This window comes from Labeo rohita, chromosome 16 (assembly GCF_022985175.1).
Source record: "Labeo rohita strain BAU-BD-2019 chromosome 16, IGBB_LRoh.1.0, whole genome shotgun sequence".
In the NCBI taxonomy this organism is placed as follows: Eukaryota; Metazoa; Chordata; class Actinopteri; order Cypriniformes; family Cyprinidae; genus Labeo; species Labeo rohita.
Genome location: NC_066884.1, coordinates 23,458,452 through 23,473,388, shown reverse-complemented (window position 1 = coordinate 23,473,388; position 14,937 = coordinate 23,458,452). Strand labels below are relative to the sequence as shown.

General features: G+C 34.8%; 1 protein-coding gene across 1 annotated transcript in view; it reads left to right on the top strand.

The window, feature by feature from the left end:
- LOC127178622 (glutamate receptor ionotropic, NMDA 2D) overlaps positions 1 to 14,937 on the top strand; it is a 108,723-nt gene that overhangs the window by 81,588 nt on the left and 12,198 nt on the right. Inside the window, exons 9-11 of the mRNA XM_051131598.1 lie at positions 10,458 to 10,611; positions 12,667 to 12,792; positions 13,248 to 13,477. Of these exons, the coding sequence (XP_050987555.1) occupies positions 10,458 to 10,611; positions 12,667 to 12,792; positions 13,248 to 13,477 (510 nt within the window). The remainder of the gene's footprint in view (positions 1 to 10,457; positions 10,612 to 12,666; positions 12,793 to 13,247; positions 13,478 to 14,937) is intronic.

Genomic DNA, 14,937 nt, shown 5'->3' with positions numbered 1-14,937 from the left:
GCCATAAAACCATCAGTGAGCAAGGTAAAGGTCACAATAGGCAGGAAATATTTCACAGAAAGTTACAATAAATCACTACAATAAATATTTATTTACCTCAAACCTATATGCAGATTTGCTTTTCTTTCCAACTGTTCAAAAATTATATTGAATATGATTAAACAATTTTAATTAGTTTAAAAAGAATAAAATAATAAAACATTAGTAATACAACAATGTAGGTGTGTTAAAAAATTATTACATTAAATATGTTTCACCAATACCGTAAGTTACCTTTTTAAATTTGAAAACTGTGGGAGGAAATGCACTGCTGTTCAAAGATTTGCAAGATTTTTTTTATGTTTTTGAAAGAAGTTTTATTTCTTTGATTAAAATACAGTTAGACCTGTAAAATTGTGAAATATTATTGCAATTTAAAATAACTTTTCTATTTTAAAATGTTGTTTATGCCTGTGATAGCAAAGCTGAATTTTCAGCAACCAGTCTTCAGTGTCACATGATCCTTCCTTCCTTCCTTCCTTCCTTCCTATGTATTATTAGTGTTGAAAACAGTTGTGCTGCTTAATACGTGACACATTGTTTTCTGCGTGAAAGAAAGGTCACAAGAACAGCATTTATTTGAAAAGGATTGTTTAGTAACAATGTAAAATCTTTACTGTCACTTTTGATCAGTTTAATGCATCCTTGCAAAATGGAAGTATTACCCCAGTTTCCTGGGTATGAAGACTTGTATGGCTTAATATAACATAAATGATGTCTCTCACTGAAATATGTAGTAGAAAACCCATAAAATATTTGCATTATTTAAAGGGGTCATCAGATGCCCATTTTCCACAAGTTGATATGATTCTTTAGTGTCTTAATGAAAAGTTTATAATATTCTTTGGTTAAAAATTCTCAGTGGCTGTGTAAAACAACACCCTTTTTACCTTGCCAAAATCAGCTCTGCAAAAATTATCCCATTATGGTCGAGGCTGCTTTAAATGCAAATGAGCTCTGCACGCCCCGCCCCTCTCTTCTCTCTGTGGAGTGACAAGCCTGTTTACTTAAGCCGCGTCTAGCCGCTAAACTTGCTAACTAGCACATTATTAGGAAAGGCGATCTCAAAGATTCACAAAAAACCCTTCTACTCACTTCTGCTGTAAGTGAAACTGGATTCACACAAACATAGACGGATATATGTAGATCGGGAGGCGCATTCCCTTCACACACTGTGAATGTAATGTAATCTACTGCATCTTCAGCTGCTCAGATGTCGGGAGTAAATGACAACCACTACGTTCATTATTACATCCAGCACCACAACACCTCAATCGCTCAATTCTTGTCTAACTTACATCCCTGCTCCGGCATTAAAACATGGAGGTTGGACTGTTACAACTGATCTGAGGTAAGACGCTTATGTCAATCAGCTGTCACGGGAGCGGCCTCTGTCGGTGTGACGCAACAACGACAGGCATCTGAGAATGGCTTGATTTGAAAAAGGGGATATTATTTTTAGCATTATAGGGTAGATTTGTACATACACTGCCAACACACATTAATGTTCAAACAGCATGTAAAAGTGAACTTAGCATCCGACGACCCCTTTCTGCATTGTTTTATACGTATTTTGGACTATGTTATTATTATTTTGATGACATTTTGATGGTTCTTTCTTACTAAGAATAGTACTGACAAAGCTCCAGGAAATCCCTAATTTGGACAAAGGCATCCAGTTATTGCTGTAGCTGAATAAAACGCAGGTAGAGAAATTTTACCCTGAGAAATGTTGAATAGAATAAACATATGTTTGGGACAATATATGGTTCATCCATATTCTTCAAGCAATCTTGGGTATTTTTATAAGGGTAAAGTACTTGTATAATGCAATGCTAATCAACATAGTCTTTATCACTGTATATAGGGTAGAGAGGGGGAAAACATGCCTCCCCCCTTCTGTTTTTCCTAAAATAACCACAAGATGAAATCAACATAAGTTTTTATTGTAACTATGGACTACGTTGACAAGTGATGTAGATGTTTTCACTGTGAAGCTTACACTGGTGATGTACCGGAGAGAAAACTGATTTCACAGTAAATTATCTCATTTATCTCAGTGTTTTAAAGCTTGTTGTTTTGTAAAACATCACAGTTATATACGATATGAGAAGAGTAGGGCCTGTAGATAAGGAGGATGTGTTATTTAATAGAAATATAATTATATGTGACCCTGGACCACAAAACCAGTCTGAAGTCGCTGGGGTATATTTGTAGCAATAGCCAAAAATACATTGTATGGGTCAAAATTATTGATTTTTGTTTTATGCCAAAAATCATTAGGAAATTAAGTAAACATCATGTTCCATTAAGATATTTTGTAAATTTCCTACTGTAAATATATTAAAATGTAATTTTTGATTAGTAATATGCATTGTTAAGAACTTTATTTGGACAACTTTAAAGGTGATTTTCTCAGTATTTAGATTTTTTTGCACCCTCAGATTCCATGTATTCAAATAGTTGTATCTCGGCCAAATATTGTCCTATCCTAACAAACCACACATAAAAAAGCTTATTTATTCAGCTTTTGGATGTTGTATTAATCTTGACCCTGACTGGTTTTGTGGTCCAGGGTCACATATTTGCAACATCATTTTTTCTCAAACATAGTCAGTGGGGTAAAACGCCCCCAGGGGGAAATGGGCAATAACTGTAGTTTTTCTGTTCTGAACATCAAATTCTTTGTTTTTCCATCAGACGAATTCTAACTAGTTGGTTAAATAGAAAATTTTCTGGATTTTATATTTAAAAATTACCTCAAGTTAGCATCAGATACTGGTTAGCTAGCCAGTTAGCATCAACTAACAGAATGTTTCAAATATGCTATTATGATTTTGTAATTCATAATTATTGATTTTTATTCTTTTTGATTTTAAGCTAAAACTGCCTATACTCTGATTTTGCTGTAAAAGTTTAAAGCAGATTGCCTTGTCAGACTGGGGGGCATTTTACTCCATCCATGGGGGCGTATGACATTTTTCATATTTTTATAATTTATGTCATTGTCACTAAAACTATAATGACTTTTGTTTCACAGAAAACAATTACACACTTCTTAAGGGGAGGGGGTGTTTTCCCCCACTCTACCCTTATACTAAAATAGTATGATTTCTGCTTCATTCTGTGATATAAAATCACGTCTGATCACAAAAAATTACTTAAATACTTGACTATGTTTAAGTTATTTTGGAGAAAAAGCATATGATATCAACAAATGATATCTTTGTTGGACAACAGGTTTGTAAACAGGCTCATACACATGCAAAACTGTATCGTAGACGTGCTACTGTAGTGTATTTCTTCAAGGCTCAGACCGATTTTTTTGTCACACTGTGCAGCCCTAACCAAACCAGTTCCAGATTATAGAGGCAGCTCCTAATTTAGCGAAAACTCCTCCTCAATTTCACGTCCGCCTTCTGCCATGTCGCTCCACACTGTCGCACACAGAAATATGTCAACAACTAGACTTTATCGTTATTACCGTGGGAAGAATTTTTACCGGTATGTCGCAAACGATAAGATATCGCCCATCCCTAATTTCTATCCCTTATTATATTTTATAATTAACGCATTTTATAATGTAGTAATGTTGATCAATGTTCTTAATGGAAGTTAAAGGGTTGCTGAGGAATTCAAGGCTTGACGTTTTTTACTGGAAGTCTTTGAAAGTGCAGGAGGTTGAAACCCCCTGCTTTTTGTAACATGTAATTCCGGCACAGTGCGTGATGTAACAGAGAAGTCACTTGTTGGCCTGTTTGATGACTGAATTCCCACCCGTATCTGCCGGCCTCCAGGTCTACTGAAACACTCAGAACCCTTTTAACACAGCGCAGAGGGATTCGGCTAATGGGTTACACACACATACACTGAGGTATCCAAGACAAAGGCCTGGAGCCAGCCAAAAATGACTTGCGAATGCATGTGAGTGCAAATGACAGACAGGAGGGTTGTTGTTTTGAGAGCGAGACCCCGCTGTGGCGCTCACACCCTGGAGTGACGCCTGTTCGAGACAGTTGCTAGGGAATGGAAACAGCTCTTTTCACTGTCTCATTCCTTCTTCATTTCCATTCTTCTGCTCTTAATATTTCTCACGGTATCTTACGCGTTTTTTTCCCTCTTCTCGGATTTTTAGCACATCTCTTTTCCCGTGACCACGTCGTTTTCTTTTTCTCAATCTTTTCCTTTCCCTCTCGCTCGCTTTTGGTCTCTTCACTGCATATATTGATGCTCAGCCAATCAGCTGTCAGCACGGCCCCTGTAGGCGCAGTGCTAAGGGTTATTTTCTCAGGCTGCGAGAGAGAGTGTGTGTGCGTGAACGGCTTTGATCTTCTATCTACGACAGGTCCACATTTCCCTTGTGCGGCACGCCGGCCTGCAGCAGGACCGGGGCTGCGGCGCGCTCACGAGGAAACAACTTCATCGATGTTCTTTCCACAGTCTCTGCAGACCAACGAACGCGCAGGCTCGCTTTCAACGAGGATGCAAAAGCTCTCGCCGCACACTGGAAATCATGCACCCTAAACAATCCCTTCTCCCTCACGCACACATTTATACGCGCAGGCAGGTGCGCGTCTTTTCGGAATCAGTGCAGCGTTCAAGCTGTCAGAGGAGATTTGGGAAAGCTTGTAACCTGCATGACTTTAGGCGGTGACTCAACTCTGCACCGTCGCCATAAATCCCGTTCCTCTGCATCATGAGCTTTTCACACCATTCAGGAATATAAAACAGAATGCAAAGTGAGAAAAGAGCCGCACTGGAAAGTAAAGATGTTAATGTTGTCCCTGCTTTTTGGTATTCCCTGGCATGCTTTTTCTCTGTATGGGGTATACTGTCTTGAGATGGATAACCTGCCTCCTGTAGCGTCTATGTGTGCAGGCTTCTTACTACACTATCTGCCCAACCAATTTATGGATACTGGAATGCAGCCAGTACGTGGATTGAATATTAATTAGAGATGGAGGTTCACTGAATTTGCAGATAGACCACCTGTTACTCACCACATATGGCTCCTGTGTTCAGGAGAAACGCTGATTTCTTGTTAAGGACTCATCTCCGTTTCACCAGTTCGTGATAGACTGTCTAGTTTTGGTGCACAGTGAATGCTTTGATCTGTAAAGTGTAGAGGAAATTCTGTTAGGGCCGTAGTCTGGAGGTTGAGCTGTGGTGCTCATGTGGGCGACCCAAGTTTGATTCATCTTCGTGTCAATTCCCAAGCTCGTTCCACTCTTCTCTCTCTAACATTTCATGGCCTCCTTCCAGTGGCGTTGCTGGCGCTTCTCCCGTCAAATGAAAAAACGTACACCTTCATTTTCTAGGGGGCCTGGGGGTAGGGTTCAAAGAACCAAAACGTTCAATTCTGGTGACTTCTCTAGCAGCAGTTTTTCATTTTTTGTATAGCACTATTGTGTGGCGTTAATGTAACTAAGGGTTACAGATGATCACTAGTTTGGTTTCTTATTTGCATAATTCTAACCTACAAAATTTTTTACCCGTCTGTGACCCAGAAAACTGGAACTAAATAAATACTGTAGTTTAAATATTAACAGAGCAGAACAGTTCAATCCTTACTTTATGCAATTGTAATAGTATAATTAATGTATGATTTTAAACGTATAATAAAGTAGTACTCCAGTATTACTCCAGTAAAAGTACTCCTTTTTTTAATTTTACTTGAGTGAAAAGTACTTAATTTTTTATGTACTTAAAGAAGTCCACTTCCAAAACAAAGATTCACATATAATGTACTCACCCCGTTGTCATCCAAGATGTTCATGTCTTTCATTCTTCAGTCGTAAAGAAATTATGTTTTTTGAGAAAAACATTTCTGCATTTTTCTCTATGCAATGGACTGATATGGTGGCCTGATTTTGAACTTCCGAAAGGAAGTTTAAATGCGACTTTTAGCTTAATAGGTTATTTTCATAAAAATAATACAATTTATATACTTTTTAATGCCAAATGCTCGTCTTGACTGTTTTTTTTTCGGTTCATGACAGTTAAGGTATGTCGAAAAACTCCCTCAACTTCGAAATCGCCCTATATCGCTATTTTACCTTTTTTGTTAAGGGTGTTTGATCTTCTTTGCATGTTCTCTTTGCAAAGACTGGGTCGGTACTTTCAGAGTACAATCAGAGTTTTTCGACATACCCTAACTGTCTTGAGCCAGAATACACAGAGTTCAGGGAGAGCAAGACAAGACGAGCGTTTGAGATTAAAAAGTATTTAAATTGTATTTTTTTTATGAAAATAACCAATTGTTTCGCTAGATAAAATTGTTCTTCCTCGGCTGGGATCATTTACAACCACATTTGGGATCGTTTGAAGCCACATTTAAACTGCATTGTGGAAGTTCAAAATCAGGGCACCATATCAGTCCATTATATGGAGAAAAATGCAGAAATGTTTTCTTCAAAAAACATAATTTCTTTATGACTAAAGAAAGAAAGACATGAACATCTTGGATGACAAGGGGGTGAGTACATTATATGTAAATCTTTGTTTTGTGGAATCTTTGTCCTATAAGTAAAAAAGTACTGATAGATAGATTTATTTTGCAATTTTATATAGACTAAATTTAATTAAATTATATTAGCACATATGTTTTATAACCCTACTGCTCAAAATCCCTTGGATTTTCCTTATGTGGAGTCAAAATATATTTTGACGAGAGTGATGTAGTAATGTTCACTGTGAAGCTTACAATGTGATGTACCTGAGAGAAAACAGATTTGACCATCAAATTTTCACCAGTAAGAAAAAGTGTTTTAAAGCTTGTTGTTTTGCAGAACGTCACAGTTATATGTGATAAGAGAATAAGGTATGAAGTTAGGAAGAAAATTTAAGGAAAATATTTTCCTAATGTTTTTTTTCCTTCTTAAACCTTGTCTGTGGTGTAAAAACACCCCTGGCCAAATGCTCCCAGAGCACATCACTTCCTACTTTAATAATTACTGTAGTTACCATGTTTTGAACATCACATCCTTTCTTTTTCCCTCAGATGTAATCTTAAGGTGGCTTAATAAAAATATTTGGACTTTACATCTAAAAATTACCTCAACTCACCACCAGTAAGCTTGTTAGCTAGACAGTTAGCATCAGCTAACAATATTTACTTATTTTCAGTATGGTTATGAATAAACATTCATATCTGTCAACTCGGCTAGTTAATCCAAACAATATAAAAATGTATACTGTTGATAAACAATATAAAAACAGACGTCACATAAGGCTAAATGCGTAGCGTTTTAATAAAACTGCTAACGTTACAGCAGCAGGGAATATGAACGAGTTATTTTGTTTAATCTGTGTTATTTTAATGTTTGTTTTTGACCTAAAACGTAGAGATAATGATGTTGATGTGTCTGCATTCAAGCATTTCAGTGGGCTTAAACAGATCACCCTTTTCAGCAGATTTAGTTCACAAACAACTGACAGTTTTTACCTAAATATGATTTTCAGTTACAATAATGAATCCTAAAATTCAAAATTAGTAACTTACCTTTCGCAGCATCAGTCGTTCCCACCCTCACAAGATTTCCCGGTTCTTACTTCTGAATTCGGTTCACTGGAGACTTGCTCTAAACGGATCATTTGAATCAGTGAGTTATCGACTCGCGTTTGTAAGTAAGTAAACAGGCTTGTCACTCCACAGAGAGAAGAGAGGGGTGGGGCAAGCAAAGCTCATTAACATTTAAAGCAGCCTCGACCAGAACAGAATGATTTTTGCAGAGCTCATTTTGGCAAGGTAAAAAGGGTGTTGTTTTATACAACCATTGAGAATTTTTAACCAAAGTATATTATAGACTTTTCAGTAGGACCCTAAAGAATCATATCAACTCGGGGTAAAATGGGCATCCGATGACCCCTTTAAATACAGTAATGAAATAAAACTACTTTGTTACTGTCCACCACTGGTGCAAAGAAAGTCAAACGCCCTTTACAAAAAAAGGTAAAACAACGATGTCAGGCGATTTTGAATTTTTGTGTGTGGCGGAGATGTCAAAATAGGGTCAAAGTCCTGTTGGGTGTATGGGTGTGTTTGTTTTGGTGCTTTCAAATATCAACATCATTTGGCAAAAAATCACTTGCACCTTTAAAGTTTGTTTACTTTCTACTTAGTTGGAATTTACTTTGCAATACTTTGTTTATAATTATAGTTACAGTTATATTTTGCTCAGTCAATACAATACTGAACAAAACCGTTCTTTTAAAGTGTATGTTTTACTTAGATATACACACAACATATATGCATAATAAAAAAATGTGGCACTCACCTGAACACAGAGACCTCAAGTGGTATACAAATAACGGTAACGGTTTGTTGGATCGTTTTTGAGTGTGAACGTGTTATATTGAGTAGAAAATGAACTCCAGATACTACAAAACAGCAAGTTGCTAAACCTAACAACAAAAGCAACCATAAAACAGTGTGAATACAGAAAAGCAACCTTGATGAGAACACCAGTATTAGAAAGTTGAGTTGGTTTTGCTTAATTATATAATGTTGATATTTACACTTTAATTTCTACAAGCTTGAATTGAGTACTAATATTAAATTTACTTTTTAGTTTTTTTATTATTATTCTTGCATAAATTAATGTTATTCTGTAGTATTTACTTCACCACAGAACAATTTTTCTTAGTGTATAAAGTTAAAAAGGACAACATTTATTTGAAAGGAGACCTATTATGCTCCTTTTTATAATATGTAATATAAGTCTCAAATGTCCCCAGAATGTGTCTTTAAAGTTTTAGCTCAAAATGCCCCACAGATCATTTATTATATCATTTTGAAAATGCCTAATTTGATTGAAAGCAAAAAGATGCTGTTTTTGTGCATGTCTTTTTAAATGCAAATGAGTTGCTGCTCCCCGCCCCCTTTTCCAAAATAAGGCTATGCCTTTACAGCTTGCTGATTTGTATCATGCTAAAAATCATGCATTTTAAACCACATTAAACTTCTGATTTAGGGTTTTCTGAGCACACATAAGTACTAAGTACTAAACTTAAAATTCAAAACGTTCTCTTTCATGTCTTATTGCACTTAAACTGTTAAATAGACATAAGTTTATGTTAAAAACACACATGAGTTACATAAACAGTCAGTTATGTCTGTGAAGGTAAATAGCTGGGAAAGAAATTGCATGTTAATATTAGATCTGTGTGGCAGCAGCGTAATATACAGCAGATAAATCAATAAATCCAGTGCTCTCTTGTCTCCTCTGAGGCTGGGACTCTAAATAGTGTTCTGTGCTCATCTGTGCAGCCAAAGACAGAACAGTTAGTATGCTTTGCTTAAACTTTTGCCATGGAGTTAAACTGGTACACTGTTGTTGCTTGCAAAAAAAAGGCATGTTTAAAAATGCAGAAAAAGGCAAAACAAAGTTGGGTTGTCCTTTTTTTTTTTTTTTTTTACATTTTCCGAGTTGGTAGATGTACTACAGACCCAAATATAGCACTTAAACACAGAAAAAGTCAGATTTTCATGATGCATCATCTCTAAATATATTTTTGTAAAAATATAAAGTATTCACTGTTTCTTTTTGAATTTAATGCGTCCTTGCTTAATAAAATTAATAATTTATTTAAAAGAAAAACTTACTGACCCAAACTTTTAAGTGGTTGTGTAAATGATACAATATGGGTTGAAAAGCTATTTTCAATGTTAAGTGGCATGAACAAAATTACGTATAATAAATATACACAAAACAAGTGTTGACTGATAGAATCTACAATAATTCACATTGTCTCTTATCTAAAATGTATTTTTTTAGATAAATAAAGGCCACAAAGCAAGCTTCTGCATTCAGAGTAGAGGAAACCTAAGTTGTCAAAATCATGCAGCTCTTTATATTAAACACTTCAAAGATTGTTGAGCATATAGTTACATGTGGTCAAAGTGCATATGCCATTAAATGTGCTTTTGAGGGTTTTGTTTTTATCTGTAAACATTATAAAACTGTTACAGTTCTTGAAAAAAATATCATTGCTAGTTTTAACATTTAATTAGTACATTTAATTGTTGCATTTATGAATTCTTTTGATGTCCAGTCACTAATATTTACTTGCATTCATAAGAACAAAAACCTCAAAAGCACATTCAGCGACACAAGCACTTTGACCACATTGACTATATAGAGTCAATATCTAAATATAGAGGTTGCAGTAGCTAGCCTGTGACATTTGGATGCGATCAAAATCCATTGAGTAGTCTAGCCCATTTCTCAGGTCAATATACGGTAATTTCCCTTGTCAAACAAGGATTAATCAGTAAAACTTTACTGGTGCACAGCAGAATTTTACTAGGTCTAATGCTCCTGTAAAAAGAGTCCCTATAAATCCTGTAAATAAAACTTTCTTAGTACTAATAAAAGTGGCAAAAGGGCAAAAATACAGTCTTGCACTTCCTTCTCTAGGTCGTGTACAAGCGGGCAGACATGGCGATCGGCTCTCTCACTATCAACGAGGAGAGGTCAGAGGTCGTGGACTTCTCTGTGCCCTTCGTGGAGACGGGTATCAGCGTCATGGTCTCTCGCAGTAACGGGACCGTCTCTCCCTCTGCTTTTCTCGGTGAGTTTGAGTCTCGTGCGAGCCATAATGCTTCATCATATTTGACTTTAATCAGTCTCTGCTGCATGTGATTATGATGTATGACTTTCCAGGTACTGGTGCGTATCATTTCAGAGCTCATCAATCAGACTTACAGTTCCCTTTCAAAACAAACTATTTATCACACTTCAGTGAGAAGCACTAAATCAACATTTTTCAAACAGACTCAAAGGTGTACATTTATTTTATTTTTAATTTCTATTTTATTTTATTTTAGAGCATGGCACTAGCAAATTTATGAGTTCAATTCCCAGAAATTGCATGAACAGATAAAATATATACTTTACATTGAAGTGAGTTTAAGTTGCTTTGAATAGTAAAAGTCTGCCAAATGTCAAAACTTTTTATTTTATTTTATTTTTAAGAGCATAGCTCTAGCAAAGTCAAGGTCATGGGTCCAGCTTCCAGATAAAAAAATATACACTGAACATTGAAATGAGATTTAAGTCTAAGCTTTGAATAGCCACTGTATTAGTAAAAATACATACATATTTTATTTTATTTTATTTTTTTTTTTTTTTTTTTGTTTACAAATTATTATTTGTAAGAGCATAGCACTAGCAAAGTCATGGTCATGAATTTCACTTTTCTTTGAATAGTCACTGTATTAGTAAAAAATACATATATATTTTTATATTTATATATATATATATATATATATAACTTCCAGATAAAAATATATACTGTACATTGAATTGAAATTTAAGTCTAAGCTTTGAATAGTCGCTGTAGTAAAAGTCACTTGAAGTGTAATATATAAACAAATAATAAATATAATATTAATAAATAAATACTTTATTTTATTTTTAAGAGCACACCACTAGCAATATATTTTATTTTATTTCTAATTTTATTTTATTTTATTTTATTTTATTTTATTTTATTATTATTTTATTTTATTATTTTATTTTATTTTTAAGAGCATAGCATTAGCAAAGTCAAGGTCATGGGTCCAACTTCCAGATGAAAAAAATATATACTGTACATTGAAATGAAATTTAAGTCTAAGCTTTGAATAGTCGCTGTATTAAAAGTTACTTGAAGTGTCTGCCAAATATTTTATTTGATTATTTTATTTTATTTTATTTTATTTTATTTTTTTTAGTTTAGTTTAGTTTAGTTTAGTTTAGTTTAGTTTAGTTTTTATTTTATTTTATTTTATTTTATTTTATTTTATTTTATTTTATTTTATTTTATTTTATTTTATTTTATTTTATTAATTTTTATTTATTTATTTTTTTTATTTTATTTTAAGGGCATAGCACTGGCAAAGTCAAGGTCATGGGTCCAACTTCCAGATAAAAATACATACTGTACATTGAATTGAAATGTATGCTTTGAATAGTCGCTGTAGTGAAAGTCACTTTAAGTTTCTGCCAAATGTTTATTTTATTTTATTTTATTTTATTTTATTTACTTTTTACAGTAGTCAACATTTAAATTGGATCAAAACCTTTCATCAAGTTATCCTAAAACCAAAATAATACCCGTTCTTGTCTTAGGACAACTTTGATGAACTCCTTTTGATCCACTTCAAATGCTGACTGTTTTTCTTTTCTTTTCTTTTCTTTTCTTTTCTTTTCTTTTCTTTTCTTTTCTTTTCTTTTCTTTTCTTTTCTTTTCTTTTATTTCAAAGTCATGGGTCCAATTTTTCTGAAGTTTGCATAAACAGATAAAAATATGTAACTTATAATGCAGTTTAGGTTGCTTTTTAAATGTTTTGTTTTTCTGCACGGCATTAGCAAGATCAAGATCATGGGTTCAGTTCCCAGAAAGCACATGAACAGATAAAAAAATGTATTCTTTTCACAAAAATAACACTGTTTTAAATTCCTGCTTAGAAAGGTTATTTTATTAAAAATAATTTAATAATTTCCAAAGGTTTCCTCCAGTTCTAATGGTTGCTACATCCCTGGCATTGATTTCTGCTCAGTGTTGTACAAACCAAGTAAAAAAAAAACTATTAATGGTGTTGATTTCTCTCTGTCCTCTTCTTTTCTCTGCGCCGTCTCCCAGAGCCGTACAGCCCTGCTGTGTGGGTGATGATGTTTGTAATGTGCCTGACCGTGGTGGCAGTGACGGTTTTCATCTTCGAGTTCTTTAGTCCAGTGGGGTACAACCGCAGCCTTCAGAGTGGCAAGAGTGAGTCCGGTTTGCTCTCAGTCCTGCACGTAACCTTTTAATAAGGTCAAACTTTAGTAGTCTCAAGCGTTATCTTAACAAAGTTAAATGTGCACAGTTGCTTGTCACTGAGTTTATTCAGAAGTCCTAATGGCTGAGTTCACCTCTGTTCTTTATTGGCCTGGACGTGGGTTTGATATTTGTGGTGCAGGCAGTTTCGCAGACACTCATGTATAATAAAGGACTGCAGACTTGTGCTCTGTATTCCTCTCCTTCCTCTGTTCTCTCCTTCATCCTCTGGCACCGGCATCCTCCTTTCTCACCTCATCATCTACATGGGAGAAGTTTAGGAAGCCTTTTTTTATTACTTTAGCAGTTTTGATACTTTTTAGTTTGTTTTGAGCTGATGAATAATTAAAGCGCCTTTAGAATTCAAGTCAGTGTTAAAAGTCTTTCTTTCTCTGCTTCTCTGTCAGAGGCCGGAGGTTCCAAGTTCACAATAGGCAAGTCAATCTGGCTTCTTTGGGCTCTGGTCTTTAATAACTCTGTTCCAGTGGAGAACCCCAAAGGAACCACTAGCAAGATCATGGTTCTTGTCTGGGCTTTCTTTGCTGTCATCTTCCTGGCTAGCTACACTGCCAACCTGGCTGCCTTCATGATCCAAGAGGAATACATTGACACTGTGTCTGGCCTCAGTGATAAAAAGGTAAGGGAATAGGGGTTTCAGAGCTTCTGTAGATGCAGAGAAAGCTTGTGTTTATCAGTGCGTGTTGTACGCAAACGGTATAAAGTTTTCATAATTTGTGATGTCGTGTTGACATGGATTTCAGGATAAATATTCTTGACTACTTCAATATGCAAGACTACAGAGACTAGATTGGGACTGGAAAAATTTGAGATTGACAGTAGTTTAAATTGGCTGTTAAATGGATGAACGCTATTTGTCTTTTAAAGAGCTGGATGCTATTATGCTGCATTTAAAATGTAATTAACGGGATAGTTCACCCAAAAATAAAACTTCTGTCATTAATTACTCACCTTCATGATGTTCCAAACCCGTAAGACCTTTGTGTATCTACAGAACACAAATAATTTTTTTTTTAATGAAATCTCAGAGCCTTTTTGACCCTGCATAGACAGAAAATGTAGTAAGGACATCGTTAAAATAGTCCATGTGACATCAGTGGACCAACCAACCTTTTCTCACAGTGAATTTGTACGAATTTCGTATGAAATTTGTGAAAAATTGTACTGTATTTGTATTGTTATTTGTTAGGGATGTAATGATATTATTAATATTGTGATATTGCAATACCAAGGTCTTTAAAGTTGTGTTTTGGGCCATTATGCTTTGACACATTATCTATCAATCGTACTAAAACCGAAATTGCAATATGGCTTATGGCCTCAGATCGTCTCCATTCACAGTGAATGAATGCTGTGAACTCATTTATTGCATGTGCTGTGAGTTTAGCACGCGTTTTGGAACGCGACAGCCAACAGTTATGCTTTATTTTCGTGGCAGATGATTACAGCATTTCACTAGACTTGTAGTGAGACGCATTTTTGTAAGTCTGTTTTCACTGAAGCTGGAGTTTTCCTTTAAAATAAAAGCTCTAATGCCGTTTCCGTCAAAATAAAAGTTTAAAAGTGCAGTATAGAATGATGACAGCGAGCGGCTTAAATAGGTAACGCTACTGCAGTTTAAATAAAAAATATCTGTTTCAAGTGTAAAAATTAGAAATGAAGTATTGCAGTTTCCCTACTGTAGTTTAAAGCAACAATAATATACCTATGAAATATTCATTTTCATTTATTTTGCAGTGCAGTTGTTTTACAATATATGGTTATTACTGTCATTGTAGTTATTATTATTATTATTATTATTATTATTTCTAATTTGTTTGGTTTTTTATCACAAATGAAAAGAGGGTTGAGTCCCCTTTATTAAAGTTCAGGTACAAGTCAATTCACCGCCTTTTTTCTGACTTTAGTTTTCTAGGTTAAGAACATGGGTTAGAGCTCTTATTTTGAACTCTCAAAGTGGATTAGATAGAATAATTTAACTTTAAAATGTCAACATTTTAAATTTTTTTCCAATATTGTATCGTAGACTTATAATATCATGATATGATATGATCATATCATTACATCTCTAGAAGTAAG